At 37.5% G+C, this 20,960-nt stretch overlaps 1 protein-coding gene across 15 annotated transcripts in view; it reads left to right on the top strand.

Annotated features, from left to right (window-relative positions):
- KDM6A (lysine demethylase 6A) overlaps nucleotides 1-20,960 on the top strand; it is a 150,541-nt gene that overhangs the window by 117,494 nt on the left and 12,087 nt on the right. For all 15 annotated transcript variants that reach the window (XM_053934695.1, XM_053934694.1, XM_053934689.1 and 12 more), the window contains 8 exons: nucleotides 11,042-11,171; nucleotides 12,645-12,750; nucleotides 13,482-13,687; nucleotides 16,138-16,202; nucleotides 16,301-16,375; nucleotides 17,703-17,851; nucleotides 18,829-18,943; nucleotides 20,533-20,720. In XM_053934695.1, coding sequence (XP_053790670.1) covers nucleotides 11,042-11,171; nucleotides 12,645-12,750; nucleotides 13,482-13,687; nucleotides 16,138-16,202; nucleotides 16,301-16,375; nucleotides 17,703-17,851; nucleotides 18,829-18,943; nucleotides 20,533-20,720 — 1,034 coding nt within the window. The remainder of the gene's footprint in view (nucleotides 1-11,041; nucleotides 11,172-12,644; nucleotides 12,751-13,481; nucleotides 13,688-16,137; nucleotides 16,203-16,300; nucleotides 16,376-17,702; nucleotides 17,852-18,828; nucleotides 18,944-20,532; nucleotides 20,721-20,960) is intronic.

The following is a 20,960-nucleotide window of genomic DNA, read 5'->3' as shown; positions in this document are numbered from 1 at the left end:
AGAGTGTGGAAGGCTGGGTTGTAGAAGTTCAGATAACACCTCTTAGCAATGACTTGTGGCAAAGATATTTCACTGTGGGCTACAGTGGTGTTAGAAATACAGCAAATTCCACCCCCCTGCAATAGCCAGTGGCCTGTGGCAGAGGAGGATGGTTGAACCCTGAGCAATAATAACTTAAACTGCTGCAGCTAAATCTGTCAGTGTTCATCTCTGGTGCAAGTGCTAGCAGGGAGCCTGTCAGGGAGTCATTAGCTTTGCAAATTCACATTTAGTGCTTGCTGCTCACAGCCTTCTCTATGTAAAATACCTCAAAGTCCTCCAAGGTTTTCTTGGTAGTCTTTGGAGAGATTTGCCTGCTTTCTTAAAAAAAAATTTGTTCAAAATCCAAACAAGCTGAGAAATTGAAATGGCCATTTAGAACACTGTAATTTCTGTAGCTGTCCTTTACAGTTGCCACTGTATTTGAAAATGTTACCTAAGATGCCTTTAAAGTTCATAGAAGTCCCTTTAATCATAAGCATGTGGTTATTGAATGTTTTGGGCTCTCCTCTGCTGTTTTCCATCCTGAACTCTGTTTGCAGTTCTTTTAGTTGAAATATTATCTGTATTTTTCTCTGTTAGAATTCTTGTTGGAATTTTTATCGCCTCAATATATTTTACTCCAGAACACTTTATTTAGGATGTATGTTTGCTATATTTTATATAGCAAATATGGTGGTTTTGAGCATTACTCTTTTTGATATGAAAAAAATAGTATAAAAGAATGTTTATATCATTCTACAAAAAAACCTGCATCTGTTACTGTGACTGAGAGCTTGTAGTTCCTAATGTTGTGGGATTTGATGACTAATACTGATCCATGATATAGCAGTCTGTCGCTATCTGTTACCAAGATAAATTTCATAAAAGAGAGAAAAAAAATCTTTAGGGAGCCTATTTTGACATCTTTCAGATATTAAGTTTTATTGTAATGCTCATTTCCGAGTGCCATTGCTACACATACTACATTCATAAAATTTAACAGCTTAGCAGCTTTTTTTTTTTTTTTAATTGGGTCCATGTATGTGTTCTTTCTAGTAGAAGTATGAAAATAGCTTGAGTGTATGGTGTTAGGATGAGTGCATTGCAAATTGGCATAATATAAACTGTTAGAGAGTTTAAGTGTTTTCTTAAAGTTTACCTGATCTGCCTCCAAAATTGGAATGTAGCTTTCTTGAGAGAGTAATGAGAAGTGTTTCACTCTAGTGAAATACTGCATTTTGATGTGTTTGGTGTGCTGTTGTCTGAGAGATCTGCAGTTAGTGTTTGGTAGCAAAACATCAGTTTAGCTACAAAGTCTGTAAACTCCTTGTGTTTGTGCTCTTTGGTGGAGGTGTAGTATTCCTAATGATATTTAATTTCCAAGATAAAGGAAGGCTCATCAAGGTGTTTCACTTGGCTTCTTACAGTCAGTACCAGGCTCACATAATCATAATTTTTCAGGGGAGGTAAGCTAATACTTTATCCCGTGTAGTTTGCAGACAGCTCAAAAGGTGTTAGATGTGATTTTTTCCCATTCTTTCATACGGACTAGAGATTGAGAGCTCCCTCTTCAGCCTGTCTGCACCTTCATTCAGCAAGGCAGAGGACTTAGAAGCTGGATGATAGGGAAAAGTGGAGGAGAGACTTGGTTTTTTTAGCAGGTTTTGAGATAGGAGTTCTTCTAGGCAAACAGTGCTTTCTGGAAATTCTGCATATGTCTGCTAAAAATAACAAGAGATTCTGAGAAATACAGTAACTCACCTGTGCTAGAGCTGCTTATCTGTTATTTCATAAAAAAAAATTGTAACTCTGTATATAAACCCTATAAAATATATTAATAGTGGGGTTTTTTTCCTGCCATTCTAATATGTCTGACAGTTTGTATTCATAAAGTTGAAGATTTCCCAGTCTTTTACTGAGTAGCTGATTAGCCCTTTCTTTGTTTTAAGATGTTCAGGCATACACATGACATCTCTGGAGCAGAATTTTGGGCAGAACATCCTTGTTACAGCTGTTGTGTGCATGACTGACATAAAGAAAAATGTCTGGGAGGAAGAATTTTTAAAATAATCTGCTCAAAGGCCTGCTGATTGGCAAAAAAATTAATGTAGTAAAATGGAAGATATTTATATGCTAATATATCAGATACCATGAGCTTCAATACTGCATGTTGACCTTTATTTTAACACACTGTGTGGGAATGCAAAAACAAAGAATTGAAAGTACTTCCTGTCATACTGCTTATATTTGGGTGCTGGCACTGCAAGTGGTATCTTGAGATTCAAATACGAATTTGTGACCAAAAGTGTTGATTTTTAGAATACTTAAAAAATTGCAGACAAGCTACCCACAGAAAACATGAAAATAATTGATTTTTTTCTTAAAAAACAAAAAAAAACCCCCCAAAAAAAATCAAAAAACAACAACCTCTAAAACACAACAGATACAAAGACCACTTGTGTTGAATAAGCTTAATGCACGGGGAGAGGGGAATTGTTCTGTTAGTCTTTATGTATTGGAGCTACATTGTATTGGGCCTTAAGTATTCTTTTGTGTCAGCTGTTGCATACAACAACTTAATTTCATTTGATATGTTCAGGAAGATGTTCTGGCTTCATCTCTAATATGGATAATTAGATTCTGTTATCTTCTGTCATATTCTTCTTGCTATCTGACAATAGTCACTTGAATCTGTTGCCCTGTTGTCTTGATGGTATTCTCCAGGCGAAAATAGACATTTTTACGGGTAGGAACAGGTGGATGTAACTTGGATTTTTTTTATAGCTGGAGCACTAGATTAATAATTTTTATTTTCTTTCTCACTGTTCTGCATTTGGCTCTGTTTACTATATGCTTACTACAAAACCAGGGAGTTTATATTCTTTGTAAGTTGCATTGAAGTCCTCAGATGTCTTATTTGTTATTTTTTTTTTCTTCAGATGCTTTCATGTTTAAAAAAAAGTCTTGTCTAAAAGAGCCATTTTTTGCATCTTTCAGACCCTACAGGTTTATTTGTGTTTAGAGCACAAAAGACCTGGAATTAGTAGCAGTTTGGGATTAAATAATGCACAATGTGATTCACAAGGTAACTACAATTGACCTACTGCGGGAGAGTGAACTGCAGGATAATGAAGTTCCTCTTCTCACAGGAGGGATTTTATCAGGATGCAACACGGATACGCTCACCACCAAAAAGTGACCTGTCAAAGGTCCGGGGTCCAAGGGTTTTGTGTGTTGCTTAAGAACAAAGGATCATCAGAAGTATGGAAATTTGGTGGTTTTAATAGTCAAAGCAGTTTATTAGAACAGTCATTCAGAAGACTTGCATTGCAATAAAAATCAGGATTAGTTTGACAAAAATAAATGCTAGGAGACTGTCGTTTTGTGTTACATAAACAAGTGTTTTCTTAATAAAAGCTGCTCAAGTGAAGCCATTAGGTGAAAGGAGATGCTTTGTATCATAAAATGCAAAACACAGGCCAAAGAGAAAACTCAGTTTGATTCCTCTTTTATTACGTGTGAATAGGTTGTCTGCTCTGTAGAAGCAGACTTGGTAAATGCTTTGTTTTGCCAAAGACTAAAGTGAGCACTTAAGCAGGGCAAGATAATTGCGGAGGCTGAAAAGTTTCTTTATATCCATCTTCCTTGGTGCGAATGTTGAGGAAATATTTAACAGGGCTCCATTCGGTTCCTGGGGTGAAATGAGGTTGTTGAGGAGGCTGAGAAGGGGTCAGACATAGGGTGCTGGCACAGCAATTGATACTTGTACCAGGAGCTTCCCTTGAAGGGCCAGACAATGTCCCTGGAAAGCCACAAGGAATTGAGAAATGCAGGAGCTGAGCTATAGATTCAGATATGCAAATCTCATTAAGATGCTGTTCTGGAGAACAGTAGGGTGGCAAATGTGCTCATCTTGTTTAACTGCTGCTGGAGTGTAGGGATGAAAAGGAATTGAGGAGGTGATTCAGGGAAGTGTCATTTGGTTAGTCTTCCCTACCAATAAAACTGTTTGCAACAGTAAATTTTAAGGTGGCTGTAAAACAACTAAATTATGTTTGGTAAACTGTTTACATAGTAAAGTAAAATTCTTTAGGCCTCTGAGCAAATTAACAGATAAAAGAGTGCACTATTTGATTAATTATCCTTCCAGAGATTCCTAAAGAAAATCTCCTGTTAAGGTCATTTAAAAAAAATAATCAGCAACAACAAAACAATGAAAAACCAACACAACCCCAAGTAATTTTTAAGCATAAGTGAAAACCATGTAATTAAAAGAAGAAAATATGCTAAGAATAACTGCTCTGACTTTGTTATTAGAAAAGCCGATTGTTAATAGGGGAGAAAAAGAAGAGTGTGCTTCTTGGTCTGGTTGTGTATCATGTTTCCTTAAAAAGACTGTTACCAAAAGCTCTTTTCTGTGCTCTCAGAAATGTAAGTATCTTTTCCCTGTGAGCAATCTTTCTGAAAGGAGAATTAATGAAACATTATCACAAGACTTGAGATTCAACACTCGAGGTGTTTATTTCTACTGAAGTGAAACCAGCTGATTTCTCACTCAGTGTTTCAACTGGTGCATCTAATTAACATCCCGGAGTAGGGATAAAAACCCATCTCAGTTAAGAGAGTCTATCAGTTGTCCTTTCTAAAACTGATCTGAGGTCAGGTCCTTAGTTTAGGCAGCATAGAGAAGTTCCTAAGTTGACTTGCATTGTTTCTCATAAAAGAAGTAAGAAATACCTTGGTTATTATTTTTTTTTCCTCATTGTTTATTAAAGTTTGTTCACAGCCTTGAAAAAACAGGTAAAGGTCCAAACAAAACTCTAGAGGTAAGAGGTTCTCAGGCAGTTCTGAAAAGCCCAGCTGGGTAACTTTGTGTCAGCTGGAAGGTGTCCTTGTCATTTTATGGTGATACATGGGAAGACTCATTTGACAACTCTGAAGAATTTCTGAGCTTAAAAGCTTCACCAATTTGGCATGACTGGGGAGGGCAAATGAGGGGTGTAGGTTTGACTGTAATGTGTATCAAAAAGAGCCTTTTTATATTATTTTTGCTTGGTGTTCAAAGAAGGAAAGTGTAGAGCAATCCACTGAGAAAAGTGGCAGGAGACCAGGAGACACGAGTTGCCTCTCAAGGGGCCTTGTAAAATGATAAAAATACAGGACAGGGAACAAACAGAGGAATTTTTGCATGGAAAGGGTGACAAGACATTGGAATGGGCAGACCAGGGCGGAGGTGGGAACCCTCCCTGGAGGTGTTCAAGGAACAGCTGAAGGTGGCATGTGGTGCCATGGTCAAGTTAACAAAGTGATGTTTGGTCTCAGGTTGGACTCCATGATCCCAGAGCTCCGAGGGCTCTGTTGGAGCCCTGGGCAGAAGAAATCTGTTCTGTCCTTACTGAAGGTGCTGCTCCCTGAGCCTGGCCTGGGAAGTCAGTGAATCACTAATTTGGGAGCTCCATGGTCCACAGGAAAAGAGCCTGAATCTCTCTGAGAGGAAGTACTTTGTGGAGGAAGGACCCAGATTAAATTAGTGTTTTGTTTTTAAAAACAACAAAAGCAATTCTTGTTTAATTGGGAATTTTATTTACAAACAAAGGGCTTTTTTGGTTTCAAGACAGAATTGCTCAGTTCCTCTAAAAACACATTACATCTGGCAAGTGATCTTCACCATAGCAAAAGTTTTCTGAATAAAATTTGAAATACTGTGATTTCACAAGCTAAACACTGCTTAGAATAAGAGGTTCTGTTTTGCTCAAAAGGCAAATACTGAACTCTGCAAATGGGAAGCAGAATTATCTGGGAGTAAAAAAAAAAAGGGGAAAATTTACAGTTCAGAGGGAAAGGCAAGCATATGAAAAAGTTTGGTGCCACTTGTTATAATGCTTTTCTTACGCAAGTCAGTGATGTGATTCTGTTTGTCTTACAGCCTCAGAGCAAGGTGATTAGCAAATGAAATGGAGAGGGAAGATGTAAAAGTCATTAAGAAAAGAAAAAAAGGAACATTACTTCTTACATAACATGTAATTAACCTATGAAATTTGCTGCCAACCTGTACTATTGAGGTCAAAATCAGAACAGAATTGAAAAATAATTAGAAATATATTTGCATAATGAGAAAATCCACAGTTCTATTGTAGGATTTTCTGTAGTTTCATGAAAGGTCTCCGGGAGTATTGCCAACTAGTACCTGGTTGTGAAAGGCTGGGGTAGAGAATTGCATGATAAACAGGTTGTGTAATTATCTGGCATTACTTGCATTTAAACATAATGTAAGCTTGATTTGACTTCTTTATATTCCATTCGAGAGCTCCTCTCTACCCCTGGCTACAGAAGGAGCTTGGGGAGGGGAAGCTCAGGGAGCCAAGCTGGGTGTTGTGTGTAACCACCTCCTTCCCAGGCTGGTGGGGATTGACAGGCGTTTTTCTGTGGTTTTGTAATAACTCACAGTAAGAAAGCAACTGATTGTATCTGCTGATTGTGAAGGGTGGGAGTTTCTGGTTGGAACCAGGACTGCACCAAGTGGGTGCTGTGCAGCCCAGTGCTTCAGCTGATTCCTTCTGCAGGCACGTTTCGAAAATGTCTTGTTCCTTCCTCTTTGTGGATTAATTAATTCTGATAGAATAGAGATAGAGTATCAAATAAATCCACAGTTCCATGTGTTAATTTGAAATGTGATTTTTATTGGTGGAAGAGAGGGTATTAATTTTATTCTTCTGAATAACTATAATCTCTTGAGCAGTAAAACCTTGTTAATTCTCATGCAGCTAATCCTCAAATAATAATTCATTTAGACTGACTTCATAACAAAAATAACTGCTTAAGCACAAATGCTTGTAATTTACTCTGTTTTGACCTGTAAATTGTACCTAAAATCCAAATGTATAGATAACTGGAAGTTGTTTAGGAACTTTTCATTATCACCAAAAAGTTGTAATCTCCCAAGCAGAAACAAAAAGGGCAAATATTTTAAGAAGTACTGAAGCTAAGAGTTCTAGAAAACACAGAAATTATGTTTGGAAGAGGAAAACCTTTAGACAAAACAAAAAAATAATTTAAAAAATGTCTGCATAGTAAGTATTAGAATGTTCAATAAGGCAAGTGTGCTCAGTAAATATTTTTGTTCTGTGCTTGGGAAAAAGGCAGATAAAATGTTCACATCATGGAATGTACTCTCTTTTCAAGGAGAAGGTTAAACAGCAGTTATACTTAAATTTGGCATTTTTAAGTCAGAGGCCCAGATAACATGCATCTGTGAACTCCGAAAGGGCGAGCCAGAGAACTGTTTATAATTCATACAGGTTTTTTTTAACGATTCTTGGAAAACAGGAAAAGTTCCAGAGGACTTGAAGAGCACACTTCCTGAGAAATAGACATAATTCTCTCAGCCTTACATTAGGGTTGAGTGAAACAATAAAACTATTGAGGTGATTCATCTAATAAATGTAAAGAATGATAATTATTTATAACGATTCTTGGTTCTGGGAAAATAAGTTTTATCCTGGGAACTTTAATATCTTTTGAGGTATTTTTTTTTAAATAGAGTTAACTGTGTAACACAGGTAGCTTTAAACCTGCATGATATCTTTTTTTTGCGGGGGGGGGGGGGGGCAGGTGGGATGATGCAGAATTAATCCTGTACTTAAAATGGGTCTGGCACTTGCCTGATAAGTGTTCTGTGGGTGACTGTTGAAACTGTGTCACACCTGGGCTTCTGGTCAGCTGTGTGTTCAGGTACAGCCACAGGGGACATTTCTACCCCAGACTGAAGGCTGTAAACTGTCTCTTAAAAAGCTGTGGGAATGTATCCTAGAAAACAGTAAAATTTAATTAAAAGGGGTGTTCTAATGAATGTGGAGATTGCTTATTCAAGAGATCCCATGACTACATGAAATAATCCCAAGTAGCTAGTGACAGGACAAGAGGATGTGGTCTTAAGCTGTACCAGGGGAGGTTTAGGTTGGACATCTGGAGGAATTTCTTCACAGAAAGGGTGATTAGATATTGGAAGGCTGCCCAGGGAGGTGATGGAGTCACCATTCCTGGAGGTGTTCAAGGAAAGGCTGGACATGGCACTCAGGGCCATGGTCTGGGGGACAAGGCAGTGATTGGTCATGGTTTGAATTCAGTGACCCCAGAGGTCTTTTCCAACTTGATTGAGTGATTTGTGTGAAGTTAAGGCACCAGTTCCATCCTTAGTGGTTGATGTTCTCCTAAGCAGTTCTCACAGCAGTTTGAGTTTGTTTCTCAGGTTGAAGCACTTCCATGAGTTGTTGCTTTCACCCCTGGAGCAATTTGCAATGGCCTGAGTGCTGCAGCTGTGACTCAGGACAGGCTGCACGTCCCATCCCTGTGCACCCCTGGCTGTGTCCCTCTGAGCCTGACAGCTGCTCCTGCCTTCTCTTCCCACTCTGACAGTGAAGGGTGTTGTCCATCCACAGTCCACAACAAGCCAGTTTCCCCTGGAAGTCAGTTTAAATGAATGAAGCTTGTCCTGCTCTTCATTCCTTCATCACTGATGACTGGGTGTCCAGTTTCTTCTGGGGGCATAAATCAGGCTTGTTTTGTCTTGAGCAGTGCATTTGTTGCCCCTTTCAGCCACTATGAAATCCTCTCACAAAAACTGCATTCTTGAAACTGGGATATGTGGGATTTTCAGCACAGGTGCTGTGGTCAAAAAGAGTCTTTCACTTTCCTTGCACTGGCTGTAGTTCCATGTTTCTAGAAGTGGAGAGACTGGCAGTGGATATTCACACCATGGTAGCAAATATTTTTAGTATTTCTATAGTGTTTTTTATAATTTCTATTGCTCTGTTTGGCACACTAACAATTACAGAATTATTCTTTAATAGCTCTCTTGCCTTGTTATTAATAGTAAGATATTCTGATTCATAGTTAAGAAAAAGTTGATAGGAAAAAAATACGATAGAATGAAGCTGGTCTGTTAAAGATAACTTTAAATATTCTGGCCAGCTGTTTCCTGTGCCACTTAAATTATGAATGTTTTGCTATCTCAGCTTTGCTATTCTTTATCAGCTTTCCTCTTAAAATTTCCACATAGAATTTTAGTACCTTAATAGGAAATTATAGCGTGCAATTGGTAATACCAGCTTCAAGTGCTGGGTTTATGAGATATCTTTATTAATCTGATCTTTTCCTTCATGCTGTTTCTTTCCCTTTCTCCTCTGCTTTTTCAGACCTGTAGTTCCTCTAAGTGTACAGAAGTTTCTCCTCTCTCCATTGTCACCCTTCCCTGAAACTCCCACGTGCTCTGGCTTTTTGGAGCTTTCACTGTGTTTGCCTTGCTGTGACTGCAGCAGCTCAAGTCCCATTAATTCTGAACAATGTCCCTTTTTCTTCAAGTTCACTTTTTCTCATTTTCCTTGAGTTAGAAATTTCCTGAGAACTGTTTATCAATGCAAACTGAATTTTGTCAAAGTTCTCTCCTGTTTTTAATACTATGCATTTGTTTTTCTTGGTTTTATTTCTCTGTTTGGTAATGCAGAGGTTATAGTCGTGTCTGATACCTGCTGTTTAGATTCTAGTTTCACTTTGCATAGATAGTCTGGATCTCAGATTCATGCAGCTATAGTCAATAAATCTCTGAGTGGTGATGATTTTATATTGCCACGTGATTTTGGGGTTCTTTTTTAGTTTGCTTTTGTTGGCTTTTTTTTTTTTTTTTTGGTGTATGTGGGGACAATGAAGCGTTTGCAATAACTACATCAGACGTTAAGCGCTGGCCAGTGATTTTTTTTGCCAAGTCGGATGATGACTAATCAAAGCTTCTGCATCACTCTTTCACTTTCTTGGAAGTGAAATTCTGGCACTGGACTCACCTAGCACAAGGAATGAGCCTGTGTGACCGGTGTGCTTTGTGGTGTGTGAGATGTTTGCCCATTTTGTTTGAAGTGTTTGTCATGTCAGTCTATCTGATCTCCAGCCTCAAGTCCATCCTGAGGGTTCTGCTAGCTTGATTTGAAGCAGTGATCTCTTGACTCAGTATCTGGCTGTACCATGTTGCTCAGTTTCAGAAAGAAGTTTTTGTCACTGGAAGTTTCATCTGTTAAAAATTTGTGTTTTCTGCTGAAGACTGTTATATAAAAAAAAACAACTTTAGTAACCAGTGAATTTTCTGAAGATATATGACTAAATTATACATTAGAAACATCCTGTTTTGTGGGATGTAACAACAGTGAATCAAAGGAGGTTGGAAAAAGTATTTGAATAGTGTTTAGTGGGAAGAATTTTGAAGTAGTTGAGTGATTTTTAACAAGAATATAAGAGATGGTTTTGTCAGTACATTCCTAGTGATGGTGAATGGGCATTGACTACAGGCTAAGCTCAGGATGGAGACTTCAGGTCATCCATTATAGGAAAAGTTACACATCCAGTGGGTCCTGCACACCTGGAAATCTCCAGGGAGAGGCTGCAAATACAGGCAGAGAGGTTCTCCCTGGAGTCACACACAGGGGCCTTGACACAGGAGTTCACTGAGGGTAGGGCCTCTCCCTTGTTGCTCCAGAAAATGGATTATACAGCAGTGGCTCCTTCTGCTTCAAAATGTGTAAGGCAGGGAGGGGTAGGTGTGGTTCAGTTCAGCATCTGTAGTGTAGCTGTAGTTGGGTTTTGTGACTCAACAGTTTTTTGGTCATCTTCTGACTTTTGCTCTGCTACCTCAGCTCCTGTGGAATGATCATCCACCTGCTAAAGTTCTTCGTGTGTAGTTGAAAACTTCTTTTCCTGTTAAATTTTATCAAAATGTATCATGCTTGCTTTTATTGAAAGTGGCTGTATTTTTAACTGATAGTGGTGGTGTTGCAAATTCAGCGGCAAAGTCGGAATAAGTTTGAATAATATCAAATTATACATGGAAAATTCTTGATTAAAACATACGAGCTTTATTTGCATCTTAAATTATGGTTTCTCCTTATACAACATTATTTTGCATAAGAGATTACAGTGATATGCATTTATTTTATTTGTCAAGTATTGACAGAGACAGCTCTTGTTTTCCTTTTAGGAATCTGGGTAAAAATGGCTTATCTAACAGTAGTATTCTACTGGATAAATGCCCACCTCCACGACCACCGCCTCCACCGTACCCTCCCTTGCCAAAGGACAAGCTGAATCCACCTACACCTAGTATTTATGTAAGTAAATCTAGTGGCAGAAGTACATTGCTGCCTGATTTTTGCAATTGTTTGGATATCTGAATTACATAATGTAATTATTTTAAAGATGCACTGTTCATCACTGAGTTCTAATTACGGTGCTCTCCAAACTGATATATATATATATATAGGCAGGAGAAATGCCAGCCATAAAGAAAATTGTGAGACATAGTTTGACTCTTAAAGGACCTGTAAATTAAGAATTCCAGTAAACAAAAGGAACAATAATTCAGATTTTTTATTTTTAATACTCAAAATGTTGGCAGAATAAGCAAAACAGTTCATTATATACAATGCACAGCATTTCAGAAATGTATGTACAATTTTTTGCAAGTGACAGCTTATGTATAAATGAGCAAGTAATTAAACTAAACTCCCATAACAATCTGCTTCAAAACAGAGTGAAGAAAAATGAATAAAAGTTGAGGTGATGTTAGGAACAAAATGTCACCAGGAAAAGGCAGGGTTTAGTTGAGTAGTATTTTCTTATGCAAGCATTACAACTTTTGTTCTGAAAATAAAGTTTCATAATAGCTTTACTGAGCTAACTTCCTTAGTAATAGAAGAATAAATTACAGGATATCCACTTCCTTAATAGCAGAAAAATAAATTACAGTCTGTCCATACAGGCAGTGTGCAAAGCTCAAGCTGGCTTTGGTCACCTTAATCTGGGGACCACAAGAGGCTGGCACTTGGGTCTGAGTGTGCTGAGAGCTGGGTTTGGCTGGATGCAACAGTGCTTCCAGATGTTTTCCAGGTGTTGCACCTGAACTCATCTGCCTTAATAAAAGTCCATCGCAGCTTTGTTGAGTGCTCACAAAGCTGGAAAGTCACCACACTGCCACGGGCTGTGCAGTTGTGCCACTGTTAGGGAACTCTTTGTGTTTTGTTTATTGCTAGAAATGCCTTCAGCATTCTAAAGGATTCATAGCAATTAAAAAAAAATCAGGAGGGAGGCTATAGCATAAAATTGAGGTTATAGGTGCAGAGAAGCATAAGAAAATCAAATCAACCTTTCTGGTTAACATGAGATACACCATGAGAGAGTAATTATACTGTTTCTTGTATACATTAGCTGTAAAATTAGCACTTTTTACTTCTGAAAAGAAACTGTATTGCTCTTCAGAGAATTTTGTAGATTTAGGGAATGTACAAGGCTACTGTCAGATAAAGAAATTAAGTTCAGGAAACCTGAGTTGCAAAGCTGGAGCAACCTGGGAATAATTCTTGCCAAGAAACAAATTACAGTAACAAATTAATTTCAGGAGTGAACCCAGCATTTACCATAGAAAGAACTGTATGGTGTAGCTGTTCATTCCCCACAGTGCAGGGAAATGCAGAAAATTCCTGTTTTCTTTCTGTTATTTCTCTTTTGTTTTACTATTCTTTCTTGTTTAACAAATAAGGAATCTAGATTGATCTGACATCTAATATTCCATTATCATTTTGCAGTTGGAAAATAAACGAGATGCTTTCTTTCCACCTTTACATCAATTTTGTACAAATCCAAACAACCCTGTTACTGTAATACGTGGCCTTGCTGGAGCGCTTAAATTAGGTAAATTTATTTTTGGATTTTTTTTTTTTTTTGCTAACTTTGGGGAGGAATTAATGTTTTTTAAAGATAAATCTCTCAGTTCTTAGAAGTGGATATTATATTTCTATAAAACTATTTTACCTGTATATTCCAAGTCGTTAGGGTAATTTGTCATATCTCAGTTTGCTGTTGTTTCTGATCTTGGTCTTTAAAAAAAAAAAAAACTCACCACAAATATAGCAGATTTTGTTGAGCACAGTGGGGAACTGAGCTGTGGATATGGAAGTTTACAGCCAGACATTTTCCTATAAAAAACTGGATGCATGTCTTTGTGTTTAGATCTAGTCATCTATAATTTGACTGTGTGCAGTATTTTGAAGTCTCTAGGTAGATAAACTATCACTGCTGGTAGGAAATGTGTTTTATAATGGAAGTACATTCATTAAGCTCTGCTCTGAAAAATACTTTCATGATAATAGGTTTGAACATTGTTTGCAGATTTGTTCAGCCAAGGCGTGTAAAATGTTTCTTGTAAAATAGTCCATAGCTGCCAAGTTTTTTCGAATTTTCTACTGGATATGTGGATGAAAATTTTTTGGGTGTTAATAATTAACATTCAGGTGGGCAGTGTTGTGAAGACTTAAAGGGTAAAAATGATTTTAGAGTAAACCTTTTGATAACTTCAGGCATTTTCCTGAAATTGTTTTATTCTATATTAACCTTCATTTATAAATTTCATTGCTATTAATTAGATCTAGGACTCTTCTCTACTAAGACATTGGTAGAAGCGAATAATGAACACATAGTAGAAGTAAGGACACAGCTACTGCAGCCAGCAGATGAAAACTGGGACCCCACTGGAACAAAGAAAATCTGGCGTTGTGAAAGCAGTAGATCTCATACAACAATTGCAAAATATGCACAGTACCAGGCCTCTTCATTCCAGGAGTCTTTAAGGGTAAGTTAATTGCTACTATCTGAGTTATTCACAAACTCCATACTGACTGGAGCCAGTTAATAATGGCTGTTAGAAAACATGGAAACCGCTAAGGAAAAAGACACATTTCCATTAGCATGAAGAGCACAGGTAAATTTTTAAAATCTGTTTTGAATAGAGGGTCAAATAGTATATTGTTCTTCCCAAATGCTTAGTGTAAACTTCAGTTTAATAATGTAAAACTCATGGTTAGTTACGTACTTTAAAAGTTTATTAGTTTAAGCTTTTGTATTATAATGTCAAAATTCACATTAAAATACTTAGAACTCGAGGCTTTTTTACAATTTGGATTGCTTCTAATTTCACACATTTTGAAATCAGATTTCTTTGTTTTTCCTGCTATCCTGAATTAATTTGGATGTGGCTTATTAGAAGTTTACACTAATACTAGTCTTTTGTTGGGTTCCAAACATAACAGTTCATATTTAGTTTAGAAGTTTTTAGGCTTATGTGACAGAGTGAAGTATTAGAAATAATATTTCCCCTTCCTGCCTTGGCAGAGGGGTTCGACCCCATGATCTCCAGAGGTCCCTTCCAACCCTAACTATTCTCTTACTCTGGGATTCTATGAAATGTGATTTTATTGGTATTTTTAACATTTTTTACTGAAGTTGTGAGCATATTCTTGAAACTGGCTATGGGCTCTCCTTGGTGGCTTATGTTACCTGGAGTTGCAAAAAGATTGGACTAAGGTAGAACTAAGGCAAGAAGATAATTTTGACCAGTTGTTTGTTAGAAAATAGGAAAAAGGTCAGTGTGGGGAATTGACTATTGCAGTTTTCACTGCCTTTACACAGAAACAGGAATTACTTCAGTAAGAAGGGAAAGAGAAATTCTAAATTTAAATTTTTTGCATTAGAGGAAAGGAATAGAAACAAAGAAATTAATTTCTAGTTGAAGAGAATGGAAGGGAATCTAGTCATAAGGCTTTGAGCTGGTACAGGATGAAGAAAAGAAATGAATACCGTGGGAAGTGGGGGGCACAGAAATCTTCTAGAACCTGGGAGTTTTCTTCCTCTGCCATGGTAATAAATTTCAGTAGGATATTGGCTGAAGTCTTCTGGTGGCTGAAGGTTTCTGGTGCCCCTTGAGGTGTGGCACCAATGTTGTATTCCTGTATGTGATTCCAGAGGGGCTGGAGAACATTTCATCACTGGCATATAATATCTGTCTATATATCTCTATCTGTTTATCTATATATATTTTTTTTAATTGTATATCATTTAGCACATACCACTGAAAGCCTCAGCTTTGGATTTGCACCACAATGTGTCCTGTAGGGTGTTCTGTTGTTTTTTCCTTACTGTTACAAACTAGTGGTAAAAATGCAATACATAAAAAGTTTTTAAGAGTGATGATTTTCATTTTTCCCCTGGAAATTAGAAAGACACTGTACATGTGTCCTTTCCCTAACACTGCTCTGACCTGTCCTTAGGTGACTTTCCAGTGTTTAAATGAAAGCTTTATTTCTTCTTTCTATAGCCACAGATCTCTTGGCTTGCCCTAAGTGATCTTTTTTCTTTATTCCTCTAACAGCTATTGCATTGCTTTTCTAACATGTCTTGCAGCATTTGATAAATCCATCATCACTAGGTTCCTTTTTGTTTCTCTTTGTCCTTCATTCAAAGGATGAATAAGACTTTCTCAGGTACACAGGGCACTTTGAGATTTAACAACAATCCCATTCAAAGCCAGAGATCTTTGGATAGAATCCAGACAGCTCCTTCTTCCTTTTTGTCTCTTTCTTTTTCCTTCTATGTACATACACTTGCCAAAATAGAAGTCTTTAGAATAGGATTTTGAGCACAGTCTGCTAAAAAGATCAAATTGCATCATTTAATATTGGTTGGTTTTTTTCCACTAGCCGTGGTCTCAGCTACTGCTAGTGCTAAAATAGCATATGGCTATGAAAAATTCAAAAGATTTTCTATAATGGATTTTATTAAATTGGTTTTATAAATATTAGTCACCCTAGTTTCCTGTCAGAATACCTACTTGACTTTGCAGGGAGGTAGATGTTCTTATTTTAAAAAGTTAGCAGAATTCTTTAATACTGAATTCCAGGTCACTCTCATAATGGAGCAAGCCAATATACTCATTTCCAGCTTGAATGCAGGCCAGTAGAAATATTTACAGTGTAGACATTTTCTGTTGTCCTGGCCTGCGTGTCATGGAATCTGCAGCCATGAAGAATTTTATTTCAGTACATTTGACTGACTTTTTTTATTTTCTTCACAATGAAGAAATGTTGACATAAAATCTTAGACATGGGTATTTCAAAGTTTGTGTCAGTATCTGGAAATAAATATACTTATATCTATCTCTGTGTTATCACTTTATATATTTTATATGTCCTTTTGTGTGTGTGTATGTATATATATGTGAAAACATTTCAAAATTGTATTTTATAGGAGGAAAATGAGAAGAAGAGTCACCACAAGGACCACTCAGATAATGAATCCACATCTTCTGATAAGTAAGTGTGTTATAACTATTCATTCTGTAGTTGGTTATATGTGCTATTTTACATCATTCCCTTTTCACATTTGCCTGATACATTTGTTGCATTTGCAGCTCTGGGAGGAGGAGAAGAGGACCTTTTAAAACAATCAAGTTTGGGACCAACATTGACCTGTCAGATGACAAGAAGTAAGTTGATTACAGTTTCTCCTGCTCACAGTGGGATTCTACATGATGATCATCCTTCTGGAAATCCAGTGTAGTATTCTCAGACATCAGTCAGTCTGTTGATAAATTCCAGTTTCCGCAATGAAATGGTTACTTTTGTCTTCAAACTGTTGTTACAAGTCCTTCTCACGCTAAAATATATTTTCAAAAACTTCTCTTCCCAGGATTTTTGTTTTTCCAGAAATGAGTTGAAACATCCATCAGAAACCATTCCTTCTAGTCCTCATTCTAATCCATTCCCTTTGTTTCATTGTGAGGCTTTAAATTGTTTGCTTACTACTTTATTGTTCTGACAACACGAAGTTTTTAGTTTTTGCATAGAAATTGTAGGATTAAAAAGTTTTTTTTCTTTTTTGTCTGAATTTTTGTTATTCATTGTTTTTTTCCTTTCATTCATACTGTCATCTGTTTTCACCTTTACATAACTCTTGCTTCTATATCCAGTAACAGTGTTCAAAATATGTAGGAAAGACCAGACCAATGCTTACCTGTGGGTAAGCCATGATACCTCTCAAGAGCCTCAAAACCAAAATTGAGTATTATTTAAACTATATATCCTTCAGTGGGTAGATGAAGGTAGCTTAGAAGATACTAGAAATACTCTGAAAGCATGTTTTTATTGTCCAGTAATAATTATTTGGTTCAGTCTCTGGTTAATACATACTTCCATCAGAGATCCAGCATAGCTAGGCTGTCAGTCCCACCAGCTGCAGTACAAAGATTCTGGTCTATTCAGTCATAAGAAAAGAAGAAAGGTTTATGGTGTTTGGGGAGTAAGAACCACTGAAGATGATGACATCTTTTGTGGCTGAGTCACTAGAAGATCACAGAATCACTGGAAGATCAACGTGTGCATCTGTGGATGTGATCAGAGGTTGCTACAAAATTTTAGATATTAATGCCATTTTTCTATAAAGGAAATTCCATCTGTAGATGCAAACTAGTTGATTATAAACTATTACTCTAAACAAGCCATTGGGAGAGAGACTTCAAATGAAGCAAAGTTAAACCTGAGGCTCACAGGGACTTGGATTTTGATACTTGAAATAGTTCTTGCAGGATCCTGAATAGATGCCAGGTCTTCTGATCTATAGTTTCAGCTTTGGCTACAAAATTATGTTTCCCCTCAATTAGCCTGCCAGATTTGTGATTGTATTTGGAATTCTTTTAAAATTGAAAGAGTAACACAGATACCTATGCTAACAATTTTTTGGAAATGTTTTTGTTTCCCAGTCTCTTCTAAGAGTTTCAGGGATTCACAGTTTGTCAATTTGCTATTTTGCTGCAGGTGGAAGTTGCAACTCCATGAACTGACAAAACTTCCTGCTTTTGTACGTGTGGTATCAGCAGGAAATCTTCTAAGCCATGTTGGTCATACCATCCTGGGCATGAACACAGTGCAGCTCTACATGAAGGTTCCAGGAAGCAGGACACCAGGTGAGTATAATCATCAAAATCACATGAAAAAAATCAGGTTCTGCTGTGGGGTGTTGGATTTAACTGCACTTCAGATTTCTGGTATCTTTGAGCATGTCTAAATGTGATAAATATACATATTCAATATTTTTATAGTTCTTACTTAATTCTGCATTTTCAAAGCACTTACAGTGGAAATCTATGGATTTCTGCAGTACTAGGGAATTACCCTATTTACCTCTTGCATGCAAGAGTGGATTCTTTAAGGAGAAAAAGAAAGTTGGGTTTATATACATGGACAGTATTTTTATTTTACATACCTTGGAAGTTTTTAGAGGCTTCCCAAGAGGGTCTGGTGCAATCCTAAAAATCAGAGACTTCCACTTTTTTAGATTTTTACTGTCTGAGAATAGGACTCAACCCTCCATGATGAATTTTGCTGTGTTGGGGCCCTGGACTTGAACTTGAGGAATCTGGACTAAATTTCAGGGTCTGTTTTTTTCTGAAGTAGATCTTCAGAAAATTCCATTAGGGACTGTGTCTCAATTTTCTAGCTGTCTAAAGAAGATAAAATACTGGGCATTTCTACATGAATTTTGAAATCTTTTTTGGAAAGTTTTTTGTACTCCTTGCCTGTTTAGTGCCTGAAGTCACAAAGTTTTGCACCTGACCGGGACTGTCAGGAGATATCATGAACCACAAAATCTGAGCTTTTGAAGTACTTGTTTCTACAGGAGGGAGGAACTGCTGAAATATTGGTCAGATCCCCAAGATTGGTATTTCCAATTTTGTATTCCACAAACTAACAAAAGCAGAATTCTCATGTCTCTGGTAGCTTAACTGTGTGAAGCACCTAAATAGTGTATGTGTCATATAAAATACATAAAAATACTTAAACTATGCTCTATGTTTTTTTAGTAATTGTATCTGCATTTCCTGGCATTGTTTTGGTAGAAAGGCCTTACATAAAGTGTGTTTACTTTTCTCTTTAATTTCAGGTCATCAAGAAAATAACAACTTTTGCTCAGTAAATATAAATATTGGTCCAGGTGACTGTGAATGGTTTGTTGTCCCTGAAAGCTATTGGGGTGTCATGAATGACTTCTGTGAAAAGTAAGCTGGATATGGTTTTTTTCTCTTAATTTTATCAAATTTTTTTTGTGCCTGTCTCAGACCTGAGGGAGGAAATTACTGAGGGTGTTCTAAGGGGACATTATTTTGTGGGTTTTCCATGTAGTCAGAAAAGTCTTTTAAAAGAAGGTCAAAATGCAAAATCTAGAGTTCATGCAAAATACCACATTTGTACAATATATAGAAACCTGGGTTGCCTGTGACAAAAGCAAAAGCAGAATTCTCTTGTCATTAGCAAATAGAGCAAATAGAGAGTCACTCGCACTTTGGCATGTTTTCTTGTTGCATTTAGAGTGAAAGCTTAATTTGCTCAGATCCAGGAGGTGCCATGGCAGGTTTTGCTTAGACTTACATATTTGTAACTTCCTGGAAAAGCTGAGGTACCCTGAGCACTGGGGAACTACTCAGCCAGCTCAAAGATTAGGATTTCTCTGCAATGCCTTGTGTAGAGTGCTTTTAAAAACAGACAGAACGACACTTGTTTGTACATGCACACACTAAAAAAGAGGGAGCATCAGTTGTGTCCCCTAATCATGCCAGTACTCAAACAGGAACCTCTGAGGTTGATCATATGGAAGAAGGTTTTTCTTACCCAGTTGAGACTGGATTAAGCTCTTGACTTCAGAACTTTTCCAGAGCTCTGCGAATTCATCTCAGTGTCTCTCTATTTTCTGCCTGTCTGCTGACAGCTGTTCTTATTTCATCCACCCTTAAAAAGATAAGCTATCTCAAAAATATAATTCCATTGATGGAATAGTGATGTCTCTGGGACAACAGGCCTTGTTACTTGCACGTCACTGTCCTTCTGAGGCTGACAGAGAAACAGAGAGCTTGGTAACCTCACAAAATGTCTACAGTGCCTCTACAAAGGCACTTGAGTGTCTTTGAAAACTGTGCATTGCAAATAATCTCTCATGGTGCAATATAAAAGCAGTGTAATATTGAGATAAGAATGGGAGAGGAGTGTGGATTTTGCATAACCATAGGGGAAGACTTCATAGTTAGGAAATCCATATGGAGGTGTTTTTCCATGGTCTTCAGAAGGGTCAGCATTTCTTGGCTGGTAGCACAGACCCATGGATCATAGTTAAAGTGTTGCCAAGAGGTTGCTTGTTGTGTGGGCAAGCTGCACATGCACACACAGACAGCATGAGTACATGTTCAGAACAGAAAACATCCTTGGGAGCTGCTGTGGTCTGTACAGGAGGTCAGGCAGTGATGGAAAAAGCAGCACTGGCCACCAGTGCCACACTGGATCTGACCAAGGGTTGGTCTGCCTCAGCATTAATAAAATACTGGGAAACTTAAAGGAAAATAGAACTTAACTGGAAGCTCTAAACTGATGTCACATGGGAAGGTGTTCTAATGTATTGCAGATGTGAAATGTGGAATTATGATCAAGAATTTTACAGATGGCACTTTTCCTTTTGGCTACTGTTTGTGGGTCACTCATTAGCTGCAGCAAGCATTCATGGTGATGGTCATTTTGCACAGGTATCAGGCATTGAAGTACCTGCCACTAACATGTCCATTGGGAAATGCTGAAGACTGTATCTGTCCTCTTGTTTCAGGAACAATATGAATTTCCTAATGGGATCTTGGTGGCCAAACTTGGAAGATTTGTATGAAGCCAATGTCCCAGTTTATAGATTTATTCAAAGACCAGGGGATTTGGTGTGGATAAATGCTGGCACTGTTCACTGGGTTCAGGCTATTGGCTGGTGCAACAACATTGCGTGGAACGTTGGCCCTCTCACAGGTATGTGTGAGCAGTGCCTGAGCTGAGCTCTCTGTAGGTAATATTATACTGCACATGGCACAGAACCTGACAGTTCTTACTAGATGAAAAAAAACCCCAATGTGTTGTGTTTTTAAAATATGATGTGTTGAAGCTTTAAGGAATTCCATTGTAAAAGGAAGAGAAAGAAGCAAGAATGCAGTCTTGGCACTCGTGCTTTGAATGGGCTTGTAGAAGTAAAATGTGTATGTTAATTTATGT

The sequence above is a fragment of the Vidua chalybeata genome, chromosome 2, assembly GCF_026979565.1.
Source record: "Vidua chalybeata isolate OUT-0048 chromosome 2, bVidCha1 merged haplotype, whole genome shotgun sequence".
Lineage (NCBI taxonomy): Eukaryota > Metazoa > Chordata > Aves > Passeriformes > Viduidae > Vidua > Vidua chalybeata.
The sequence above is the reverse complement of the archived record's forward strand: the minus strand, read 5'-3'. Positions and strand labels throughout refer to the sequence as shown.